Below are 26,675 nucleotides of genomic sequence, written 5' to 3' on the forward strand. Positions count from 1 at the left end.
ATGAGAATTGGCTTTTGAAGCTCTTGAATATATGTGTAGGCAAGAAGCTGTACTTTACTCTTCGAACATCAACCTTGGATGGATATTGATCCTGTTTTCAGTAGGGGTTTAGAATGTGGACTTTCGAAACTGACTGTTACGTTTGAATCCTGGCTCTGCTATTATTTGTTGTTTTATCTTGGGCAAGTTGCTTAACAGTTCTTAAGTTTTCCCCATTTGTGAAATGATACCTACCTTATAGGGAGGTTAGGATTAAATGAGTTAACTTAATAACATGCTTACAGCAATGCCTGGCACTTAGTAAGAGATCAGTATTAGTTGTTTTGGTTATTATTCCAATCTTTTATTTTCCCTCCAAACTCTGTCTCCCTTTCCCTCCCCCAAAGTTAGCTGGAAATTTAGAGGGAAAGTCACAGTTTTTATTCAGATTCAGTTTCCCAAAGAGGTCACTGGTCAATATGGTGCATATTTCTTCTTCCTACTAAAATTTAATAGCAACTATACCTTATTTTGTAAATATTTGTATGCTTTTATGGTATGATTTCTAACCAGAAATTGTCCACATTCAGTGATTCACTAGGAGGATTTACAAGACTCAGCACATGGTTGTACTTAACGGCTGTGATTTATTACAGCAAAAGGATACAAAACAAAATCAGTGAGAAGAAAAGGCACATGGGGTAAAGTACAGAGTAAATCAGTGTAAGCATCTAAGGGTCCTTTCCCAGTGGAGTTACATGGGATGCGTCTAATTCCTCCAGCAAGTTGTGACAACACATGTAAAACGTTTACCAGGGAAGCTCATTAGAGACTCAGTACCCAGGGTTTATATTAGGGGTTGTTAATATAGATACTGTCTGCCTAGCATGTACCAAAATTCTAGACCCTAGAAGGAAAACAGGTATTCAGCACAAACTACATTGTTTGTAAAGTGTAGGCACACTGAGCTGTTCTTACTAGGAAATAGTGGAAACTGTCCTGAAATGTAAATTTCCAGATGCCAGCGAGGGGCCAACCTTGCAAGCAGACCTTTCTAGGGATAGCAATCTCAGGCCTGCAATGTTAACTCTTTTTCTGTACCATGGTATGTTATGAAATGTATTTTACTTAAGAAATGAATGTCAACAAATCTAGACATTTAAAAAAAGCTTTATTGAGATACAATTCTCACATTATAAAATTCAACCAATTAAAGTGTACACTGCAGTGATTTTTAGTATATTTATAGAGTTGTGCAACCATCACCAGAGTCTAATTTTAGAACATTTTCATCATCTCCCCCCCAAAACCCTTACTCATTGGTAGTCATTTCTCATTTCCACCTTTCCCCTCCTTCAAGCTTTCCCCCCATGCCCTGCCAATCCCTAGGCAACCACTAATTTACTTTTTGTCCTTAAGGAACAAATCTATACTTTAGCATGTTTTCATTTTTTATTTCATCTCTGATATTAGTGGCTTTGTAAATGGTACCTTAAAAATTATTCACAGGTATTGTACTTCCAGCGTGTGAGTCAAAGATTCAGAGTTTGAGTCTGTATGGCAGCTTCTACATCTAGAGGACTTATCCACACTAATCATCATCACAATGGATATTACATGAGTTTGGGATTTTTTTAATTAATTAATTAATTATTATTATTATTATTATACCTTAGGTTTTAGGGTACATGTGCACAATGTGCAGGTTTGTTACATATGTATCCATGTGCCATGTTGGTTTGCTGCACCCATTAACTCGTCATTTAGCATTAGGTATATCTCCTAATGCTGTCCCTCCCCGCTCCCCCCACCCCACAACAGTCCCCGGAGTGTGATGTTCCCCTTCCTGTGTCCATGAGTTCTCATTGTTCAATTCCCACGTATGAGTGAAAACATGCGGTGTTCAGTTTTTCTTCTTGTGATAGTTTACTGAGAATGATGTTGTCCAGTTTCATCCATGTCCCTACAAAGGACATGAACTCATCATTTTTTATGACTGCATAATATTCCATGGTGTATATGTGCCACATTTTCTTAATCCAGTCTATCGTTGTTGGACATTTGGGTTGGTTCCAACTCTTTGCTATTGTGAATAGTGCCACAATAAACATGCGTGTGCATGTGTCTTTATAGCAGCATGATTTATAGTCCTTTGGGTATATACCCAGTAATGGGATGGCTGGGTCAAATGGTATTTCTAGTTCTAGATCCCTGAGGAATCACCACACTGACTTCCACAATGGTTGAACTAGTTTACAGTCCCACCAACAGTGTAAAAGTGTTCCTATTTCTCCTCATCCTCTCCAGCACCTGTTGTTTCCTGACTTTTTAATGATGGCCATTCTAACTGGTGTGAGATGGTATCTCACTGTGGTTTTGATTTGCATTTCTCTGATGGCCAGTGATGATAAGCATTTTTTCATGTGTTTTTTGGCTGCATAAATGTCTTCTTTTGAGAAGTGTCTGTTCATGTCCTTTGCCCACTTTTTGATGGGGTTGTTTGTTTTTTCTTGTAAATTTGTTTGAGTTCATTGTAGATTCTGGATATTAGTCCTTTGTCAGATGAGTAGGTTGCAAAAATTTTCTCCCATTCTGTAGGTTGCCTGTTCACTCTGATGGTAGTTTCTTTTGCTGTGCAGAAGTGCTTTAGTTTAATTAGATCCCATTTGTCAATTTTGGCTTTTGTTGCCATTGCTTTTGGTGTTTTAGTCATGAAGTCCTTGCCCATGCCTATGTCCTGAATGGCATTGCCTACGTTTTCTTGTAGGATTTTAATGGTTTTAGGTCTAACATGTAAGTCTTTAATCCATCTTGAATTAATTTTTGTATAAGGTGTAAGGAAGGCATCCAGTTGCAGCTTTCTACATACGGCAAGCCAGTTTTCCCAGCACCATTTATTAAATAGGGAATCCTTTCCCCATGTCTTGTTTTTGTCAGGTTTGTCAAAGATCAGATAGTTGTAGATATGTGGCATTATTTCTGAGGGCTCTGTTCTTTTCCATTGATCTATGTCTCTGTTGTGGTACCAGTACCATGCTGTTTTGGTTACTGTAGCCTTGTAGTATAGTTTGAAGTCAGGTAGCGTGATGCCTCCAGCTTTGTTCTTTTGGCTTAGGATTGACTTGGTGATGCGGGCTCTTTTTTGGTTCCATATGGACTTTAAAGTAGTTTTTTCCAATTCTGTGAAGAAAGTCATTGGTAGCTTGATGGGGATGGCATTGAATCTATAAATTACCTTGGGCAGTATGGCCATTTTCATGATATTGATTCTTCCAACCCATGAGCATGGAATGTTCTTCCATTTGTTTGCATCCTCTTTTATTTCATTGAGCAGTGGTTTGTAGTTCTCCTTGAAGAGGTCCTTCACATCCCTTGTAAGCTGGATTCCTAGGTATTTTATTCTCTTTGAAACAATTGTGAATGGGAGTTGACTCATGATTTGGCTCTCTGTTTGTCTGTGATTGGTGTACAAGAATGCTTGTGATTTTTGTACATTGATTTTGTATCCTGAGACTTTGCTGAAGTTGCTAATCAGCTTAAGGAGATTTTGGGCTGAGATGATGGGGTTTTCTAGATATACAATCATGTCATCTGCAAACAGGGACAATTTGACTTCCTCTTTTCCTAATTGAATACCCTTTATTTCCTTCTCCTGCCTGATTGCCCTGGCCAGAACTTCCAGCACTATGTTGACTAGGAGTGGTGAGAGAGGGCATCCCTGTCTTGTGCCAGTTTTCAGAGGGAATGCTTCCAGTTTTTGCCCATTCAGTATGATATTGGCTGTGGGTTTGTCATAGATAGCTCTTATTCTTTTGAGATACGTCCCATCAATACCTAATTTATTGAGAGTTTTTAGCATGAAGGGTTGTTGAATTTTGTCAAAGGCCTTTTCTGCATCTATTGAGATAATCATGTGGTTTTTGTCTTTGGTTCTGTTTATATGCTGGATTACCTTTATTGATTTGTGTATGTTGAACCAGCCTTGCATCCCAGGGATGAAGCCCGCTTGATCATGGTGTATAAGCTTTTTGATGTGCTGCTGGATTTGGTTTGCCAGTATTTTATTGAGGATTTTTGCATCAATGTTCATCAAGGATATTGGTCTGAAATTCTCTTTTTTGGTTATGTCTCTGCCAGGCTTTGGTATCAGGACGATGCTGGCCTCATAAAATGTGTTAGGGAGGATTCCCTCTTTTTCTATTGATTGGAATAGTTTCAGAAGGAATGGTACCAGTTCCTCCTTGTACTCTGGTAGAATTCGGCTGTGAATCCATCAGGTCCTGGACTCTTTTTGGTTGGTAAGCTATTGATTATTGCCACAATTTCAGAACCTGTTATTGGTCTATTCAGAGATTCAGCTTCTTCCTGGTTTAATCTTGGGAGGGTGTATTTGTTGAGGAATTTATCCATTTCTTCTAGATTTTCTAGTTTATTTGCATAGAGGTGTTTGTAGTATTCTCTGATCGTAGATTGTATTTCTGCGGGATCGGTGGTGATATCCCCTTTTTCATTTTTTATTGCATCTATTTGATTCTTCTCTCTTGTCCTCTTTATTAGTCTTGCTAGCGGTCTATCAATTTTGTTGATCTTTTCAAAAAACCAGCTCCTGGATTCATTAATTTTTTGAAGGGTTTTTTGTGTCTCTATTTCCTTCAGTTCTGCTCTGATTTTAGTTACTTCTAGCCTTCTGCTAGCTTTTGAATGTGTTTACTCTTGCTTTTCTAGTTAATTGTGATGTTAGGGTGTCAATTTTGGATCTTTCCTGCTTTCTCTTGTGGGCATTTAGTGCTATAAATTTCCCTCTACACACTGCTTTGAATGTGTCCCAGAGATTCTGGTATGTTGTGTCTTTGTTCTCGTTGGTTTCAAAGAACATCTTTATTTCTGCCTTCATTTCATTATGTACCCAATAGTCATTCAGGAGCAGGTTGTTCAGTTTCCATGTAGTTGAGTGGTTTTGAGTGAATTTCTTAATCCTGAGTTCTAGTTTGATTGCACTGTGGTCTGAGAGACAGTTTGTTAAAATTTTTGTTCTTTTACATTTGCTGAGGAGAGCTTTACTTCCAACTATGTGGTCAATTTTGGAATAGGTGTGGTGTGGTGCTGAAAAAAATGTATATTCTGTTGATCTGGGGTGGAGAGTTCTGTAGATGTCTATTAGGTCCACTTTGTGCAGAGCTGAATTCAATTCCTGGATATCCTTGTTAACTTTCTGTCTCGTTGATCTGTCTAATGTTGACAGTGGGGTGTTAAAATCTCCCATTATTATTGTGTGGGAGTTTACGTCCCTTTGTAGGTCTTGCTTTATGAATCTGGGTGCTCCTGTGTTGGGTGCATATATATTTAGAATAGTTAGCTCTTCTTGTTGAATTGATCCCTTTACCATTATGTAATGGCCTTCTTTGTCTCTTTTGATCTTTATTGGTTCAAAGTGTATTTTATCAGAGACTAGGATTGCAACCCCTCCCTTTTTTTGTTTTCCATTTGCTTGATAGATCTTCCTCCATCCCTTTATTTTGAGTCTATGTGTGTCTCTGCACGTGAGATGGGTTTCCTGAATACAGCAAACTGATGGGTCTTGACTCCTTATCCAGTTTGCCAGTCTGTGTCTTTTAATTGGAGCACTTAGCCCATTTACATTTAAGGTTAATATTGTTATGTGTGAATTTGATCTTTTCATTATGATGTTAGTTGGTTATTTTGCTCGTTAGTTGATGCAGTTTCTTCCTAGCCTTGATGGTCTTTACAATTTGGCATGTTTTTGCAGGGGCTGGTACCGGTTGTTCCTTTCCATGTTTAGTGCTTCCTTCAGGAGCTCTTTTAGGGCAGGCCTGGTGGTGACAAAATCACTCAGCATTTGCTTGTCTGTAAAGTATTTTATTTCTCCTTCACTTATGAAGCTTAGTTTGGCTGGATATGAAATTCTGGGTTGAAAATTCTTTTCTTTAAGAATGTTGAATATCGGCTCCCACTCTCTTCTGGCTTGTAGAGTTTCTGCCGAGAGATCAGCTGTTATTCTGATGGGCTTCCCTTTGTGGGTAACCTGACCTTTCTCTCTGGCTGCCCTTAACATTTTTTCCTTCATTTCAACTTTGGTGAATCTGACAATTAGTGTCTTGGAGTTGCTCTTCTCGAGGAGTATCTTTGTGGCGCTGTCTGTATTTCCTGAATCTGAATGTTGGCCTGCCTTGCTAGATTGGGGAAGTTCTCCTGGATAATATCTTGCAGAGTGTTTTCCAGCTTGGTTCCATTCTCCCCGTCATTTTCAGGTACACCAATCAGACATAGGTTTGGGCTTTTCACATAGTCCCAAATTTCTTGGAGGCTTTGTTCGTTTCTTTTTATTCTTTTTTCTCTAAACTTCCCTTCTTGCTTCATTTCATTCATTTCATCTTCCATCGCTGATACCCTTTCTTCCAGTTGATCGCATCGGCTACCGAGGCTTCTGCAATCTTCGCGTAGTTCTCGATACTTGGCTTTCAGCTCCATCAGCTCCTTTAAGCCCTTCTCTCCATTGGTTATTCTAGTTATCCATTCGTCTAATTTTTTTTCAAAGATTTTAGCTTCTTTGCTATTGTTTTGAATTTCCTCCCATAGCTCGGAGTAGTTTGATCATCTGAAGCCTTCTTCTCTCAACTCGTCAAAGTCATTCTCCGTCCAACTTTGTTCCGTTGCTGGTGAGGAACTGCGTTCCTTTGGAGGAGGAGAGGTGCTCTACTTTTTAGAGTTTCCAGTTTTTCTGCTCTGTTTTTTCCCCATCTTTGTGGTTTTATCTACTTTTGGTCTTTGATGTTGGTGATGTACAGATGGATTTTTGGTGTGGATGTCCTTTCTGTTTGTTAGTTTTCCTTCTACCAGACAGGACCCTCAGCTGCAGGTCTGTTGGAGTTTGCTAGAGGTCCACTCCTGACCCTGTTTGGCTGGGTGTCAGCAGTGGTGGCTGCAGAACAGCAGATTTTCGTGAGACCACAAATTCAGCTGTCTGATAGTTCCTCTGGAAGTTTTGTCTCAGAGGAGTACCTGGCCGAGTGAGGTGTCAGTCTGTCCCTACTGGGGGGTGCCTCCCAGTTAGGCTGCTCGGGGGTCAGGGACCCACTTTAGGAGGCAGTCTGTCCATTCTCAGATCTCCAGCTGTGTGCTGGGAGAACCACTACTCTCTTCAAAGCTGTCAGTCAGACAGGGACATTTAAGTCTGCAGAGGTCCCTGCTGAATTTTTGTTTGTCTTTGCCCTGCCCCCAGAGGTGGTGCCTACAGAGGCAGGCAGGCTTCCTTGAGCTGTGGTGGGCTCCACCCAGTTCGAGCTTCCTGGCTGCTTTGTTTACCTAAGCAAGCCTGGGCAATGGCTGGTACCCCTCCCCCAGCTTTGCTGCCACCTTGCAGTTTGATCTCAGACTGCTGTGCTAGCAATCAGCGAGACTCCGTGGGCATAGGACCCTCTGAGCCAGGTGCGGGACACAATCTCCTGGTGTGCCGTTTTCCAGGCCCATTGGAAAAGCTCAGTGTTAGGGTGGGACTGACCCAATTTTCCAGGTGCCGTCTGTTATCCCTTTCTTTGACTAGGAAAGGGAACTCCCTGACCCCTTGAGCTTCCTGAGTGAGGCAATGCCTCGCCCTGCTTCGGCTCACGCGCAGTGCACTGCAGGGACTGTCCTGCACCCACTGTTTGGCACTCCCTAGTGAGATGAACCCGGTACCTCAAACGGAAATGCAGAAATCCCCCGTCTTCTGTGTCGCTCAGGCTGGGAGCTGTAGACCGGAGCTGTTCCTATTTGGCCATCTTACATTGTGGTCGAGTTTGGGATATTTAATGAAATAATTCATTATAAAAGCCCTTGTTTTTGTAATGTTCGTTCTCACTTGTTTAAGAGTATATAATACAACTGATTGAGGCTTACCAATGAGAATTTTTAAATTTGTGGGTTGACATTTAGTCTTTTTGTGGTATCTTTTTGCTGAAAGAGAGAAAGGGACTCATAGTGAACAGGATGAAGTTGGGAGAGGTAGTTATGCTGTTGCCATTCAGATGTAGAGGGGGCAAAAAGTGTAGATTGTTAGGAGGTAATGGACAAAAAGTATTCCTTTATTATAAGTGGCTATTAATTTTTTGGCATTCTCTGATGTTGGTGCAATATACAATAGCAAATGAAAAGTAAATTTACATGTGAATTTATATTGAACCAGAAGTAAAAATTTTTTAAGTTGTAGAAAATTTTCAATTTTAAAGCAAAGGTGCTTGTGTATATGTTTTTAACCATTATTTTGGTTGAAATCTAGTTTCTCTGAAATTTGGGTTAGTAAGACAAGCTGTACTATAAACTGAGCACTATGGGAGGATGTTTGTTTTGTGATTAAAACATAGAACTTTGTCATCATGAGTTATATAGGTATTGACTAAACATAGGTGTTTACCTAAATGTCCAAATCTGTGTAAGTTCTTATGCTTTTGAAATAAAAGCTTTACTTTTAATATTAATACATGTTTATAATTAAAATGGATATTTTTGGACATTGGGAATGAATATATCAAATGATCTATTCCCTGGGACAAAGCACCAGCTCTCAAAGTTACTCACATCCTTGTCTTCCAGGTGATTTTACAACGAGATGCTGCTCTCCATAGGGATGCTCATGCTGTCAGCCACACAAGTCTACACCATCTTGACTGTCCAGCTCTTTGCATTCTTAAACCTACTGCCTGTAGAAGCAGACATTTTAGCAGTAAGTACAGTAAAATTTATTCATGTCTAGAAACATCCCTTAAAGAAAAGTGTAAAAAAAGCCCGGAATGATATTTGTAAGACATTGTTACAAGACATTTTTATCTAAAAACATACCCCAACACATATACACGGTTACTTGACATTGGGGTACCGTATTCATTTGTTTATTTATTTTTTGAGACGGAATTTCATTCTCGTTGCCCAGGCTGGAGTGCATTGGTGTGGTCCTGGCTCACTGCAACCTCCACCTCCCGGGTTCAAGCAGTTCTCCTGCCTCACCCTCCTGAGTAGCTGGGATTACAGGCGTGTGCCACCATTCCCGACTAATTTTTTTGTATTTTTAATAGAGACAGGGTTTCACCATGTTGGCCAGGCTGGGCTTGAACTCCTGACCTAAGGTGATCTTCCCGCCTTGGCCTCCCAAAGTGTTGGGATTACAGGTGTGAGCCACCACCCCCAGCCCCTTATTCATTTTTTATTGCTTCATATCTAATGTAAGATCTCATGAACAATCAGTACCTGGTAAATAATGTTGCTCATGAGGCTATGTGTGCACATGTGGGTGCTTTGCACACATACCTACCTGCTGTGTACTTATATAGAATTTTACTGTTTTTCTTGGTACCTAGTACATCTCTTAATGACTGTAAGATCTCAGTAGTATCTCTATTGATAATAATATTTAAGAAATTCTATAATAATGTTTGAGAAATTCTATAAGATGTCTATAGAAAATTTCAACCGAAGATTAGCATTAATGAGTCAGAAGAGAAGCACAGTGGTCCTATCTTTGATGGTGGATAGAAAAGTTTTTAGAGAAGAATAGTGCTGCTCAAAACCTTAGCATAGCCTCTCTTAGCTACTGTCTTACTTTCCTCCACACTGGGGAGTATACAGATGGTCTCCAGCTTAAGATAAGGCTTGACTAGTGAGCTTTCGATTTTATGATGGTATGAAAGTGATATGCATTCAGTACGCACCTCAACTTATGATGAGATTATGTTCCAACAACCCCATCATAAGTTGAAAATATCATAAGTAGAATTTGATTTATGAAACATTTTTGACTTAGATATTTTCAGTTTATGATGAATTTATCCAGATGTAGCCCCATTGTAAGTTGAGGATATATATTTTCTATTTCTCTTTTTCTGTGAAGGTAGAAAAAGAACATACATGCCTATACTCTAGGTCTGTGCTAAGGATTTGGTTTTACTTTCTGGGTGCAACTGATTTGCTTAATGATATCAGGTGAGAAATAAAAGGGCAAGAATTGTTGCTGACCAAAGCTTGATGTGGTCCCCAGCTGTGCTTCTGCACATTGCAGTAATTCTGGAAGATTCTGAGATCATGGTAGCACTTGAGAGAACCAGGCTGGTTTCCGTACCATAGCTTTTGAAGGCAGAGGATGCTAGTAATCCATATGAGATTTCTCACCCGCTGTTGTCCTCTGTAGTAGGGAACTGGTTGATTAGGTTTGTTTTGGGGAATAGTCTTGGTCTTTTTGAGGTGGAATGGAAATAGAGCCTTTAAAGACTGAGTCCGTTGCTATCCAAATCTCCCTTCTAAATTGTTCCCTAAAATCCTTAGAATATTCTTGGCATGACTTTTGAAATGAGTTAGAGGATTTATGGACTGATCAGGGAATAAAGTTCTCCTTGTCTCCTTTCTCTCCTTTGATTTCTTCCATTTTGTGTCTCTCTTTTTCCCTCTCTGTTGTTTTTAATACCTTTTGCCTTCTTTCTTTCATTTATACCCAAGGTGGATTGCTGTTCTGTGGTTGAGCTCCCTGATGGGTTAAATGATTTTCAGTGTTGTGCTCTGGGAACTTAAGCAGATATATGACCTTGATCAAATTACTCAGCTGCTATAATTGCCACAGTTTCTTTATTTCTTTATGTAAACTGGAGTGTTGTGGTGGTGATTAAATAAGACAAACTGCTTAGAATAATATCTGACACATAGTAAATGTTTTATATATGGTTTTAATCTTCATTATAATTATCATTCTGATTATACTTCATTCAGCCCCTTGAGCAGATACGAAACTACCTGAGCTGTATTTTTTAATGTAGAGACAAAAAAAAAAAAATGTTAGGTATGGAAGAATAGTCAATCCTTTTTGCCAGCAGGGTTCCCTGTGCTTTACACAGGTACTTGTGGAATGTATGTTGATGTCCTCTAGTAAAGGAACTGTAAGATGGGAGCTGTTTAAATCTGGTCTCTATGCTGACCATAAGGATAGAAGGCTGACACGAATGCAAAGATGGCTGGAGGGGAGTGGCTTGTGAAGGCATATAACTGGTAAAACAGGGAACTAAAAATTGAGACAGAGGAATTGGATGTGTGACAGTCATTCAAAGGAAGTGAGTTAAGAGGTAGAAAATAAGAGCGCTTCCTTTTAATGCAATAACAGCATCCCTGAAATCTGAGTTTGCAGTAATACAGATATAAATAAATTAGACATCTAGTTCCAGTCAACTAGGTTAATTCTAGTTCCATTTGCACAGGGCTTGGGATGCTGCTTTTGAAAAATTAAGTTTTAGTTATGCTATTTGTAATGCCAGATGCCTTTGGTTTTTTGGTTGGTTGGTTGGTTGTTTTGTTTTGTGTTTTTTTTTTTTTTTTTTTTGGCAGTTGAATTCAATTCACAGACAACAGTGTTTGTCCAAGTAGTTGTTGAGTTCTAAGAGGCTATGGAGATGCTGCTATAGCATGACTAGCTGACTAGTCAAACAGACCTCTAGGCATGAGTACTTGGAAGGCACGACTGTGTCTTACTAAACTTTATTCCTGGTGCCTGGTGTCAGTTACACAGTAGGAATTCAGTAAACGTTTGAAGTAATTAAAGACCTTCTCTTAGAGATTTTGTACCATCACATTTTCTTTTAATAGCATCTGTTCCTTAGTACTTTTAGATTACTGTTTTTATCTCTTATCATTTTTCTTTTACCCAAAAAGAAACATAATACTATTAATGATGTAGGTTTATACTAGAACTTGGAATTTTAGAATTGCACTTAAGAGATAACTACATCAGTGCTGTATATTCTGAGACTCATAGTCCACAAGTGACATGTTAGTTTTGAGTTGTGCCCATGATTTTACCGAGAAGTAACATCCATCTTATATGAGAGTCAAACAACCCATGTTGCTTGATGCCCAGTCTGCCTTTTGATTCTTTTGTCTGGATTTGTCAGAGAGAATTGGTTGCTAGGTAGTGATTATGAGGGCCAGTATGCTGTGTAGCAAAGAAACACCCAATGGGTGGTGGTGTGAATGGATTGGATTATATAGCATGGGTAGTCCAGGCTCCAGAAATGGATTTATAATCAGAGTTGAAATCCAGCTCTACCACTCTGTATTTGCATGACCTTGGGCAGATTACTTAACATTTCTTAAGTCGCAGTTAACTTTGTAAAATGAGAGTTTGTGAAGGACAGTGTAGGGTAGTGGGTTAAGGGCTGGGGCTCTGTGGCCAGACTGCCTCGGTTAGAATCCTGGTTCTTCTAATTTACCAGAGCTTGTTATTTTCGACATTCTGTTGTCAATCTGTAAAATGAGGATGAGAGTAATAGTGGCCTACTTTGTAGAGTTGTTGTTAGGATTAAATAAATTATTACCTATAAAGTGCTTAGCATGATGTCTGTACATAATGAGTGCTCAATAATTGTTAGATATTTATTACTTTCTAAATTAAATTAAACCTTTTGTTAAGGAAGCTGTCAAGAAAAATAATTGGTTAAGGAAAAGACCTTTTCAAGATAAGTGGACTCAAACTGTTATGTGGTAATCACTGAGAATGGAATTCTAGTGAGGAGTAACTATTTCTACTTCAGATTTTTTTTTTTTTTTTTGAGATGGAGTCTTGCTGTGTTGCCCAAGCTGTTGTGCAGTGGCGCAATCTCAGCTCCCTGCAACATCTGTCTCCTGGATTCAAGCGACTCTCCTGCCTCAGCCTTGCAAGTAGCTGGGATTACAGGCATTTGCCATCAGGCCTGGCTAATTTTTGTATTTTTAGTAGAGATGGGGTTTCAACATGTTGGCCTGGCTGGTCTTGAACTCCCGACCTCAGGTGATCTGCCCACCTTGGCCTCCCAAAGTACTAGGATTACAGGCGTGAGCCACCACATCCGGCCTACTACTTCAGATTTTTAAACAGTGAACATGCTTTAATTTTATGAGCATCACTCCCCTCCCTCCTTTTACCAAAAACGTAAAGTATCTTTGTTAGTCTTGTTCAATGTAGGAACATTTTTTGTTTTAAACAATATGATTTTAAGAGGCAATATGAAACAATCCTTATTTTGCTGTTAAGGAAAGACAAAGCAGTTTCAAAAAGGGTTTCACTCAGTAACAAAACTTATTCCACATCTCAGTGTTACAAGTACTGTAGTTCAAGCTAGGTATTTTATTTCTATAATTTTAGCTGTAATAGTGAAACTCTTAAGTAATAGGAAGAGATAAAAGAATATTTTAGTATAGTTTGTAGATTCCCCATTTCCTAATTTCAAAATTAAAAAATACTGCTTACACACATTTGTATTTGTCCTCATTCTATTTCCATTGATCTAGATAAGTTACTTTATTTTACAATGGCATCTTTGGCTGGGAGGAATTAAATGTTTTGCTCAAGTTTAACATTAACCTGATCATAGGTGAATTAAATCAATTAAACAAACATGTTTTAATTAAGAGATTAAATGATAGATTGTGATAATGGGTTTAAAAGCATTTTGTAACTCTAAAGTACTTTGTAAACTATGGAGTACTCTGTAAATATGAATTATTGTTGCAATGGGAAAGCACGCTGAAGCAATTACCACATATACTTGATGGCCTCCAAGTACACTACTAGGATGATTATCCCAGCAATGACAGAATGACAAATGCAGTCTAGTGATGATTATCCCAGCAATGACAGAATGACAAATGCAGTCTAGTGACTGCATTTAGATGCTTGAATCACACAGTTTCCTGAGCTAATTACAAGCATACAGTGAGAGGCAAAGGTATAAGATGGACATGCTAAGACACTCAAGATAGGGTTCCAGTGGGGTGCAAGAACCACACTACCTGAATCCTGGGTCACTTGTTGTAGTTTGTCCAGTCTTCCTGTATGCTGCATCAACTTTTCCTGCTGATAGTGTGGTACGGTTACCAGGACCTGAGTTGATAGTGAGCCAAGGGGACTTGACAGATGGAAGGTGTCTAGATCCAACATTTGCTTGCTCTACTGGAGAGATGCAAGGCAACTGGTCACAGCTATAATTGGCTGTTAAACTGTGGAGTTGCTTATCTGCATGCCTCTGGCAGATGACATAAGAGGCTAGGATAGCGTTAACCAATGGGTGTTTGATTCAGGGATGACGTAGCTATCGATCTGGATGTGTGACTTAATCCATGCTTTGTGAATACTTAAGGTTTACTTGATCCTTCTGTCTTTTCTTATCTATATATAACACTCTTGCTTTCTTCCTTTTTGTGTATCTTCAAACCATCCTTTGTATCTATATGCAAAACAAATGTGTTCTTTTTTTTGTATTTATGTCCTACAGGTTGTGAACACCTACCTTAATTTCTAGTACATAATTTTCACTTGTGTTTCAAAAGTTACTTGTTTACTATCTATGCAGAGTTTCATCCATATCGCTTGTTTCTCTTGCTCTCTGTATAGCAAATTGAACATTATTAAATGATACAGCAAACTCATCTCACAATTATTATCATTACTATTATCTTCTAAAAGCACAAAGAACTTTTGTTTTGTTTTGGTAAAGGACTAATAAATACTGTAGCATTGCAATCTATATCTGTGTGGAAGGGGGAAAGTTGTTAAAGAGTTTGAATACCTCCAGCTTTTTCCGTGTATGTATTTCATTGAATTTGGTCTTTCCAGTGTTCAACCCTGGATAAAAATGTTCAGCTTATACAAAATTGACATGTCTTAAAAATATGATATGATGCTGCTTGTTTCCAAAAAGAAAGTCATTTTTCGTAGCTAGAGCCATAAATGCTGTAAATTTCTTCCAGTAAATCAGACCTTTATAATACAGAGAAATTAAAATGGAACACTCCTCCTGGAAGATGATCTGTCTGGAAAATTCCTTGCTAGGAAATTGTCTATGGGAAAAACTCAGAAAACAGTAGGCTGAATTAGTGTTGCTGCTCGATAATATTTGAAATCAGAATCCAATTTAAGCAGTTGTATATGTTGTAAATTGTATATATTCCTTCTATTTTAGTGGATGTACATTTACAAATTCAGTTTTATTTTGATAAGCTGTGATAGTAATCAGAATTGTCAAAGTAATAATTATACATAATTTAATCTTTGTTTTTACTGTTATATATAAATTGGTCTTAACTTGAATATTTAAAATTTTATTTTTAGTATAACTTTGAAAATGCATCTCAGACATTTGATGACCTCCCTGCAAGATTTGGTTATAGACTTCCAGCTGAAGGTTTAAAGGTAAGACAGTTGGTAATACATTGTAAAGACACAAGGTATTTAATAAGGTGATTTTTATTGTTTATTATTTAAAGAATGAAATCATTTCTTACTATTTATTATTATAAAACCTATACGTAGTCATTTGTAAAGGGTCAGATTACTCAAAAGATATCAGAAAGAAAGGGAAAATCACCTAGGATTGTATTATTCTGAACTAGCTGTGGTTAACAGTTTGGTATATCACATTTCAGACCTGTTTTTTTAGGATACGTGCTATGCGTGTGTTTGTAGATGTATGTATGTGTGTGTACATATATATGTGTACATATATATGTACACACACATTTACATATATATGTAAATGCTTTCATATACAGTGAATCTATATTTAACACTAATAGAAACATGCTATTTGGTTACCTACCTTTTTCTTTTAATTGTATGTTTTGATCATGTTTTTTCATGCTGATAGGTAAGGATTTACATTATTAATTGCAACAGCTGCATGGTTTTGCAATATCATGAAATAGTATGGAGTTTGAACATTGCTTTAGTTTTTCATAGTGGATATTTAGGTTGTCTAGTTTTTACTATTACAGTGCTACAGTGAATGTTTTTGTCTTTGTGTATTCATCCATTTATCTCCATAGGATACATTTCCAAATGTAGAATTGCTTTATGGCATGAATGTTTAAAATTTTGTTCTGTATTTTCAGTTCTTCCTCCAAAAAGTTTGGAACGATCTAGGATTCCATCAATAACATCTGAGACTGTCCTTTTCCCCATACCCTCTTAAATACTAGATATTATCAAACTTTTGCTAATTTGATTTTAAAAAATCTAATGAACTTAAACATATTTTTTGCTGTGTGTGTGTGTGTGTGTGAGAGAGAGAGAGAGAGGGAGGGAGAGAGAATGGACTATTAATGCTCTTTGCCCAATTTGAAATTAAAGTGTCCTTGTGCTTTGTAAGAGTTCTTTATATATTGGAAGTATCAATTTATTGTTTGCCGTATATGCTTCAGATTATCCCTTCTTCAGTTTTTCGTTTATCTTTTAATTTTTTTTAAGATTTCAAAAGTTTTGTTTATGTAGTTAAAAATTCTTCTTTTTCCTCTACCTCTGGGAGTTAGAAAGTCCTTTCTCATTCCAAGATAATATTAGTTTTTTGTTATATGAATACATGAAGTTGTGTGGAAATGTACCACAGAATGTTTTCAGTTTATTCTAATTTTCTTAAAATTTCTCTCTTTTTTTTTTAAGGTAGGGTTTCACTCTGTTGCCCAGACTGGAGTGCAGTGGCACAATATTGGCTCACTGCAACGTCCACCTTCTGGGCTCAAGTGATCCTCCCACCTCAACCTCCCGAGTGGCTGAGACTAAGTGTGCACCACCATGCCTGGCTAGTTTTTGTATTTCTATGTAGAGATGGGATTTCGCCATGTTGCCCAGGCTGGTCTTGAACTCCTGAGCTCAAGTGATCCACCCACCTCAGCCTCCCAAAGTACTGGTATTTCAGGCATGAGCCACCGTGCCTAGCCAGAATTTCTTAGTAAGATACCACAAACCTATTATTCTTAATTAGGATGGCAGACACCTCTCGGAGGGGCATTCAACTTTTAAATTATTTAAAAAAAAATTCGTCTGGGAAGTGAGGAGCACCTCTGCCTGGCCACCCACCGTCTGGGAAGTGAGGAGCGCCTCTGCCCGGCCACCCACCGTCTGGGAAGTGAGGAGCGCCTCTGCCCGGCCACCCACCGTCTGGGAAGTGAGGAGCGCCTCTGCCCGGCCACCCACCGTCTGGGAAGTGAGGAGCGCCTCTGCCCGGCCACCCACCGTCTGGGAAGTGAGGAGCGCCTCTGCCCGGCCGCCCCGTCTGGGAAGTGAGGAGTGCCTCTGCCCGGCCGCCCTGTCTGGGAGGTGAGGAGCGCCTCTGCCCGGCCACCCATCGTCTGGGAAGTGAGGAGCGCCTCTGCCCGGCCTCCCATCGTCTGGGAGGTGAGGAGCGCCTCTGCCCGGCCGCCCCGTCCGGGAGGAAGTGAGGAGCGCCTCTGCCCGGCCGCCCCGTCCGGGAAGAAGTGAGGAGCGCCTCTGCCCGGCCGCCCCGTCCGGGAAGAAGTGAGGAGCGCCTCTGCCCGGCCGCCCCGTCCGGGAAGAAGTGAGGAGCGCCTCTGCCCGGCCGCCCCGTCCGGGAGGAAGTGAGGAGCGCCTCTGCCCGGCCGCCCCGTCCGGGAAGAAGTGAGGAGCGCCTCTGCCCGGCCGCCCCATCTGGGAGGTGAGGAGCGCCTCTGCCCGGCCACCCATCGTCTGGGAAGTGAGGAGCGCCTCTGCCCGGCCACCCACCGTCTGGGAAGTGAGGAGCGCCTCTGCCCGGCCGCCCCGTCTGGGAAGTGAGGAGCGCCTCTGCCCGGCCGCCCCGTCTGGGAAGTGAGGAGTGCCTCTGTCCGGCCACCCATCGTCTGGGAAGTGAGCAGCGCCTCTGCCCGGCCACCCATGGTCTGGGAGGTGAGGAGCGCCTCTGCCCGGCCGCCCCGTCCGGGAAGAAGTGAGGAGCGCCTCTGCCCGGCCGCCCCGTCCGGGAAGAAGTGAGGAGCGCCTCTGCCCGGCCGCCCCGTCCGGGAAGAAGTGAGGAGCGCCTCTGCCCGGCCGCCCCGTCCGGGAAGAAGTGAGGAGCGCCTCTGCCCGGCCACCCATCGTCTGGGAGGTGAGGAGCGCCTCTGCCCGGCCACCCATCGTCTGGGAGGTGAGGAGCGCCTCTGCCCGGCCACCCATCGTCTGGGAGGTGAGGAGCGCCTCTGCCCGGCCACCCATCGTCTGGGAGGTGAGGAGCGCCTCTGCCCGGCCACCCATCGTCTGGGAGGTGAGGAGCGCCTCTGCCCGGCCACCTATCGTCTGGGAAGAAGTGAGGAGCGTCTCTGCCTGGCCACTCCGTCTGGGAAGTGAGGAGCTCCTCTGCCCGGCCGCCCTGTGTCTGGGTAGAAGTGAGGAGCTCCTCTGCCTGGCCGCTCCGTCTGGGAGGTCTACCACGGAGGCCAGAAGCAATGTGGGGGCTGGACGTGGTGGCTCACGCCTGTGGTCCCGGCACTCTGGGGGGCGAGGCGGGTTGATCACTTCGGGCTAGGAGTTCGAGACCAGTCTGGCCAACTTGGCGAAACATGAAGAATACAACAGACAAACCAACCAACCAACTCAGTGACAACAAAACAGGTCTACCCTGGAGTCATACTCTAATTTTTTCTATTTTCTTCCCTTTCTGATCCTTTATCCCACTTTCTTTTTCTTCCTCTTCCTTCTCCCTCTTCTTTGTCAAATAGAGGATTGAGTTATTATCACTGATCCATATAAAGTCCCTCTCTCATTTATTTTAACTCCCACCCCCCATTTCTATTCCCCGACTTCCCATGTGCAACCTTCCTAATATGTTTGATACGCATCTTTTTGTTTGTATGTATTTTTAGAAAATGTTTATTGTTTTTGTATGCAAAAATTAATATAAAAAAATAGAAAGGAAAAAAAAAATTCATAGCATTGTATGACTGTTTCTCATAAAAATATTTCAACCGAAAAGAAATATACATAAGAAAAAGGAAACACCTTCTTGTATTCTTTCCTTACCTATATGTAGCAGTCACACTTCCCTCTTCAGAGTCAAGTATTATCAATGATTTTACAGACCTTCAGATCCTTTTCTGAACATGTAATACTTTTTCGTTCTTTTTTGTTCATAAACTTATGAACATGTATAGTTCATAAATGGTTATCATTTGTATATATGAAAAGTTTCTTAATTCTTACAATGGAATCCACTGTAGCTAGTTTTACCCAGAAAGGGATTTATAAAGGGATAAAGATGTTCAGAGTATCATAGCCTGGACAGGCAGTTTCTAAAATGTTTCAGGAATAAAACTCAGAACCACCTTGCAGGACTGGCTTTATAGATGAGTGGTGCAGCCAATGGACCCTCACACCACATTTTTTTTCTCTCATCAGGAAGCCTTTGTGGTTTTACCTCACAACATTCGGCCTCTTCCGCCACCCAAGCTAATCAAAGAGATACGCTTTTTCAGACTGTTTCCTTACATGTCTACTTCCAAATCCAACACTTGGATTTTTCTGATTGATAGACTTTTGGCCACATAGTTACTTGCTACATATTTTGGTGAAATATCTAGCTATGAGGAAAGCTGGGAAATACAGTATAGGGTTTTTATTGTTGTTGTTATTTTTGTTGTTTTAGCCTACTTTGGGAAGGTGGAATGCGTAGTGGGTTCAGAAAATTTGGAGCACCATGAGTGGACAGATGTCTACTGCAATAATTATCCTGCAAGGCTGGGCTGGGTGCAGTGGCTCACATCTGCAGTCCCAGCACTTTGGGAGGCCAAGGCGGGTAGATCACTTGAGGTCAAGAGACCAGCCTGAGCAACATGGTGAAACCCTGTCTCTACCAAAAAATACAAAAAGTAGCTGGGCATGGTGGCGCAAGCCTGTGGTCTCAGCTACTTGGGAGGCTGAGGTGGGAGAATCGCTTGAACCCAGGAAGGTGAGGTTGCAGTGAGCCAAGATCATGCCATTGCACTCCAGCCTGGGTGACAGAGTGAGACCTTGTCTCAAAAATAAAAATAAATAAATAATTACTCTGCAGTTTGATTCCCCTACTTCTTCTGTTTTAGAGCTCTTTCCACAGCGGCATCTATAAATCTAGTATGTTCCTGTTAAGCACTGCATGGTATTCTGTAATATGAATGATCATAGTTTATTAGTAATTTCCTCTTAAAAAATGCATATATGTGTATTTTTACATTTATGTATTAAAAATACATGTATGTATCTTTACATTTACATAATGTATTAAAAATACATATATAAGTATTTTTAATTTACATATTTAATTTTATATATTTAATTTTAAAATACATATATACGTATATATGTGTATATATATATACGTGTATATATATGTGTGTATATATATGTGTGTATATATATGTATTTTTTTTCCCCCAAAGTTGTTATTTCTCTAGGATAAAGGTCTGGAAGTAGAATTGATGAAACCAATTGGTATATATATCTAAAAATTTCATAGATACTGCCAAATTACCTTTGCAAAGGCTGTGCTAATTTATTCCCATTAACACTGTAGGAGAATACTTATCTCCCTGTATACTCTTGCCAACACTGGATATTATCAGTCTTTTTACCTCTTGCCAATCTGATGGGCAAAAGTATTATCTTGTTTTAATTTGCATTTCTCTGATTACGAATGATGATCTGGCAACCTTTCTTTCATTCTACCATAAGGAGTCAGACTATTCCTTCTCACTGAAGAGCTTTTCTACTGAATAAGCTTATTTTAAAGAGCTCCATTAATTCTCGATGAGCATAATCTTATTGGTGCTCCTCAATTACTATGCTACTATAAATTTGGTTTACATGTAAAAGATATGTTGACGAATTTGTTTATTCACTGCCTGACCAAAAAAAAAAAAAATGGTGTTAGATATCTGTCCGCTTTTTGCACTGTGACAATATAGGGCAAGAAGAGAAGTGAAATATTGTAACAAAATTATTGGATTATTATGAGTAGCTTTTATAGTTGCGTGACTGGTTTTGCCATTCCCCAGAATCAGAATTTAAAATGCCAGCCATACAAAGATTTACATTTGTTTACAAGGACTTGATAATAATGAAGTGAGGTAGCTCACTATAGTATAATGTCTGTAAAACCAATTAAATAATACTTTAAAAATATAACTAATTTAAAAATATGATATGGTTATTAAGAGACTTAGCTGAAAAATACTTTTTTTTTTTTTTTTTGAGACAGAGTCTCGCCCTATTGCCCAGCCTGGAGTGCAGTGGCATGATCATAGCTCACTGAAACCACCAACTGCTGGGCTCAAGCCATCCTCCCACCTCAGGCTCCTGTGTAGCTAGGACTATAGGAGTGTGCTACCGTGCTCGGCTAATTTTTAAATTTTTTCAGGAATGGAATCTTGCTATGTTTCCCAGGCTGGTTGCGAACCCCTGGCTTCAAGCTATCCTCCTGCTTCGGCCTCCTAAAGTGTTGGGGTTATAGGCATGAGCTACTACACCTGGCCAAAATATCTTACTTTTTTTTTGAGATGGAGTCTCACTCTGTCACCCAGGCTGGAGTGCAGTGGCACGATCTCGGCTCACTGCAAGCTCCGGCCTCCTGGGTTCATGCCATTCTCCTGCCTCAGCCTCCCGAGTAGCTGGGACTACAGGCGCCCGCCACTATGCCCGGCTAATTTTTTTGTATTTTTAGTAGAGATGGGGTTTCACCATGTTAGCCAGGATGGTCTCAATCTTCTGACCTCATGATCCACCCACCTTGGCCTCCCAAAGTGCTGGGATACAGGCGTGAGCCACTGTGCCCGGCCCAAAATATCTTACTTTTAAACTCTGCCCAGAAAGTTTAGGTGAGATAGTTTTTGTAGGTCTAATTTATGTTCTATATTTTGTAGCTTTTATAACATCCCTGGATTCCATCGGAATCATTTATAAGACATCAGATATTTATAGTATATCAGTTGAAATTCTGTTTGCATTCTATTTATATATGCCCCAATATTAGGTTAATTGTATTTAAATCCTTTTTCTGTCCTCTCCTGTATTTTAAAAAATACTATTCAAGTATAAGAAAATGAGAAAGCCAAGGAATTTTGAGCTATTTGAACTTCAGTGCAAAAATGTAAATCTTTTCATGGATTAAAATATGGCACATCAGTGTTACAGAAGTTTTAAAAGAAAGATTTTATTTTTGTATCTAGGTAAGTCCTGTGTTTGTAGTTTTATATTTTAATTGGCTGTTTAGGAAGTTACCTTTTCCAGACAACCTTTTTAGACCTTGTAACCTTTGAGTACCATTAGTAATTAGTTTACAGTTCATTTGAACAGTATATTTATATGTTTTGGCAAAATTCAGAACGATACAACTGTTCTTTTTGGAAAACACGTTTCATCTTTGAAAAGATAAATAATGTTACTTAGCAGTATAAATATACTTTCCTATGTCCTCAAAAAATTGGTAAAGATTACCTTTCCCCATCCCCTTCCCCCACTCTATGCTTAGGAGGCCAAGAATTATTATTGTATAATGTAACATAGGACTCTATTTTTAGTTTTTTCAAATAGATAACCAAGCATTAAAGAATCATTATTGAGTAGTTACTATGGTTTGGGTATGGTTTTTTCGTGCCCACCAAATCACATGTTGAAATTTGATCCCCATTGTGGGGGTGTTGGGAGGTGGGGCTTAGTGGGAGGTGTTTGGGTTATGGGGGCAGATCCCTCATGAATGGCTTGATGCCATTCTCTCTCTGGGTAGATGGAATTAGTTCTAACGGAATAGATCAGTTCCCCCAAGAATGGGTTGTTATAAAGCCAGGACACTGCTTAGGTTTGGTCCCTCTTCACATATGCCCACTTCTCCTTTGGCCTTCTCCATCATGTTTTGATGCAGCCCTTACCAGAAGCTGAGCAGGTGCCAGTGCCATGCTTCTTAAACAGCCTGCACAACCATGAGCTAAATTAAACTTCTTCCTTTATAAATAACCTGCCTCAGGTGTGCTGTTATAGAAACACAAAATAGACCAAGACAGTAGTCAAGACTTTACATGTAGATTTGTAATGCTAGCAAGCAAGGCCTCTTGCTATACTTTTTATTGGAATAATTTAGTTACACATTGAGGGCCAGTCTCAGGAGAATCAAGCTTCTCCAGATTTCTTGTTTCTATATTTTTAGGAAGTGCCTTGATAGGTGCAGGAGATAATGATTGTTAAAAAATTGAAAACAAGATTTATCTCTGATAAGGAAGCTTTGATCAATAAGCCAAGTGTCAGATTACCCGAGTATAATTATCAATGGCAAATCTCATTTTCAGCAACACAACTTTTGGGCTAGATTTGCCATGATCCACATATACTGTGTTTTGTAACCTGGTAGTCAGGGTATATTCTTTATGTTGAAGAGGAAGAAGATAGAAGAGATGAAGATCATGGGATGCGGATTTGCCCTAGACTATGCTGTTCCTACTATCCAGAACAAAGTCGCAAATAAGCAGTTTTTCCTTATATGATGTATAATTTATTTCTCCTCACATTATTCATTAAATTAGTGCCCTATATCATCACCAGTTAATTTTCCACAAACTAGGCTTGTTCTTTGAAAGTTAATTTACCAGTTAATTTCAAAATTCTTATTACAGGAAATGATTTTGTTTAATATAAAGTCTTGAGATTAGAAGAGAGTTTTTTTCCCTGGTGAAGGAAAATGCAAACATTGCAAAGAAATGTGGTTGTTTGGATGTTTTATTTGTGCTACTCCCTTTGCCTGCTTTCTTTGCAGGAAAGAAGCTCAGTGCCACTTAGTATATTTTTCCTCTCAGAACACTTACACAGTTTTGTGATGTGAAGAAAGCCTTGGTTAAGTCTCAATGTGCTGGACTTCCTCACCCTTATGTTACAGTATCACCCTCAGTTTGTAAACTAAAACAAAGGTCAGAGTTCCTTTTTCAAAGGATAAATAAAGAAATAGCATTGCCAAAATAAAGAGTAAAACCATCTGGTTATACATGAAATAAGAATTCTAAGATCTAAGGACGTTTTCAAATGCACGTAGTTAGATAGTATAAAAAGAATACTTTTGAGGCCGGGTGCAGTGGCTCACGCCTGTAATCCCAGCACTTTGGGAGGCCGAGGCAGGCAGATCACGAGGTCAGGAAATCGAGAGACCATCCTGGCTAACACAGTGAAACCCCGTCTCTACTAAAAATACAAAAAATTAGCCAGGCCTGGTGGCGGGCGCCTGTAGTCCCAGCTACTCGGGAGGCTGAGGCAGGAGAATGGTGTGAACCTGGGAGGTGGAGCTTGCAGTGAGCTGAGATTGTGCCACTGCACTCCAGCCTGGGTGACTGGGTGACAGAGCAAGACTCTGTCTCAAAAAAAAAAAAAAAAAAAAAAAAAAAGAATACTTTTGTAGTGAGTTTTGAGCTTCTAAAATAAACCCTTTCCTCTTAATTTCAAAAAGTAATGGTTGCTTATTCATTTATTAAATGAAGCAGGAATATAGCATTTCATTTGATTTAGAAAATAATTATTTCATCATGGCAAATTATCACTTAGAGAAGAGGGGAGATAAAGACACACACACACAGAGGAAGTCAAAGGAGGCTCAGGTTTTTGATTTCATAAATCAACACACTCCCTTCATTTTCTCATTGCATTACTGGTCATCTTTTTTGTTCACTTAGTAGTTTTTATTAGATTTTCTTACTGGCTTTCTCAGTTCAATATGGCAAAAGACTAATTTTTTATTCTTTTGCTCATGAAAAAATATTTTTCTCATTAGAAGAGTGATATATGCTCACCATTAAAATTGAGATGATACAGATATGAAAAAGAATATGGCTCATGGAGTAGAATTGGTATAATTAAAATGACCATACTGCCTAAAGCAGTCTACAGATTGAATGAAATTTCTTTCAAAATATCAATGTCATTTTTCACAGAAATAGAAAAAACTATCTTAAAATTTATATGGAACCAGAAAAGACCTCAAATAACCAAAGAAATCCTGAACAAAAAGAACAAAGCTGGAGACATCACACTACCTGACATCAAAATATGTTACAAGGCAACCAGGTATGGTGGCTCACACCTGTATCCCAGCACTTGGGGAGCCCGAGGTGAGTGGAGCATTTGAGGTCAGGAGTTCGACACCAGCCTGACCAACATGGTGAAACCCCGTCTCTACTACAAATACAAAAATTAGCCGGACATGGTGGTGGGCACCTGTAGTCCCAGCTACTCGGGAGGCTGAGGCAGGAGAATCACTTGAATGGAGATGCAGGTTGCAGTGAGCTGAGATCATGCCACTGTACCCCAGCCTGGGCAACAGAGAGAGACTCCCATCTACAAAAACAAACAAACAAACAAAATATATATATATATATATATATATATATATATATATATATATAAAATGTGTCTATATAATGTATTTATACATATATATACACACACATATATACATATTATGCACATACATATATATATAACAAGGCTATAAGAACCAAAACAGTATGGTATTGATATAAAAACAGACACATAGACCAATGCTACAGAGTAGAGGATCCAGAAGTAAATTCACATATTTATAGCCAAATGATTATTGACAAAGATGCCAAGAACATACATTGGGGAAAGGACAGTCTCTTCAATAAAGAATGCTGGGAAAATTGGTATCCATATGCAGAAGAATGAAACTGAACCCTCATCTCTGACCATATACAAAAATCAACTCAAGATGGACTAAAGAATTAAAGCCCCAAAACTATAAAACTATTGGAAGAAAACATATGGAAAACACTTCAGGGCATTGATCTAGGCAAAGATTTTACAGCTAAAATCACAAAAGCACAGACAACAAAAAGAAAAATAGACAAATGATGCTGTATTGAACTAAGCTTTTGCACAGCAAAGGAGTCAACAGAGTGAAGAGACAACCTGTTGAATGGGAGAAGATGTTTGCAAACTCTCCATGTGACAGGGGACTAATATCCAGAATATATAAGGAATTTGAACATCTCAACAGCAAAAAGACAGTCTGATTTAAAAAAGGGCAAATGATCTAAACAGATATTTCTCAAAAGAAGACATACAAATGGCCAATGGGCATATGAAAAAAATGTTTAACATCACGAATCATCAGGGAAATGTAAATCAAAACCACAGCGAGATAGCATCTTAATCCAGTTAGGATGACTATTATTAAAATGACAAAAAAATGACAGATTTTGGCAAGGATTCAGAGAAGAGGGAACTCATACACTGTTAGTGGGAATGGAAATTAGTACAACTACTGTGGAAAATGGTATGGAGATTTAAAAAAAAAAAAGCTAAAAAGGGGGTGGGGGAGAACTAAATATAGTACTACCATAGGATCCAGCAGTTCCACCACTGGGTATTTATCCAAAGGAAAAGAAGTGTATCAAAGGGATACCTGCACTTGCATGTTTATTATATCACTATTCACAATAGCCAAGATGTGGAATCAACCTACTGTCCATGAATAGATGAATGGATTAAAAAAAGTACATATATGGAATGTAATACTATTTGGCTATAAAAAAGAATGAAACCATGTCATTTGTTGCAACATGAATGGAACTACAGATTATTATGTCAAGTGGAATTATACAGGCAGAGAAAGAACAAATACCCAATGTTCTCACTCATTTGTAGGAGCTAAGAAAGTTGATCTTATGGAGGTTGAGAGTAGATTGATAGATACCAGAGGGTGAGAAAAGGATGTGGTTGAGAGGGGGAGATGAAGAAAGGTTGGTCAGTGGGTACAAACATGCAGTTAGATAGAAGGTATAAGTTCTAATGTTTGATAACAGAGTAGGGTGACTATAGTTAGCAATAATGTATTAGGTATATTTTAAAGTAGCTAGAAGACAGAACTTGAAATGTTCTCAACACATAGAAATGATAA

General features: G+C 39.5%; 1 protein-coding gene across 1 annotated transcript in view; it reads left to right on the forward strand.

Moving 5' to 3' along the window:
- The window catches only part of RNF13 (ring finger protein 13), a 177,176-nt gene that overhangs the window by 38,713 nt on the left and 111,788 nt on the right, over positions 1 to 26,675 (forward strand). Inside the window, exons 2-3 of the mRNA XM_055250875.2 lie at positions 8,569 to 8,698; positions 15,095 to 15,175. Coding sequence (XP_055106850.1) covers positions 8,585 to 8,698; positions 15,095 to 15,175 — 195 coding nt within the window. The 5' untranslated portion in view covers positions 8,569 to 8,584. The remainder of the gene's footprint in view (positions 1 to 8,568; positions 8,699 to 15,094; positions 15,176 to 26,675) is intronic.

Source organism: Symphalangus syndactylus, chromosome 17, assembly GCF_028878055.3.
Source record: "Symphalangus syndactylus isolate Jambi chromosome 17, NHGRI_mSymSyn1-v2.1_pri, whole genome shotgun sequence".
In the NCBI taxonomy this organism is placed as follows: domain Eukaryota; kingdom Metazoa; phylum Chordata; class Mammalia; order Primates; family Hylobatidae; genus Symphalangus; species Symphalangus syndactylus.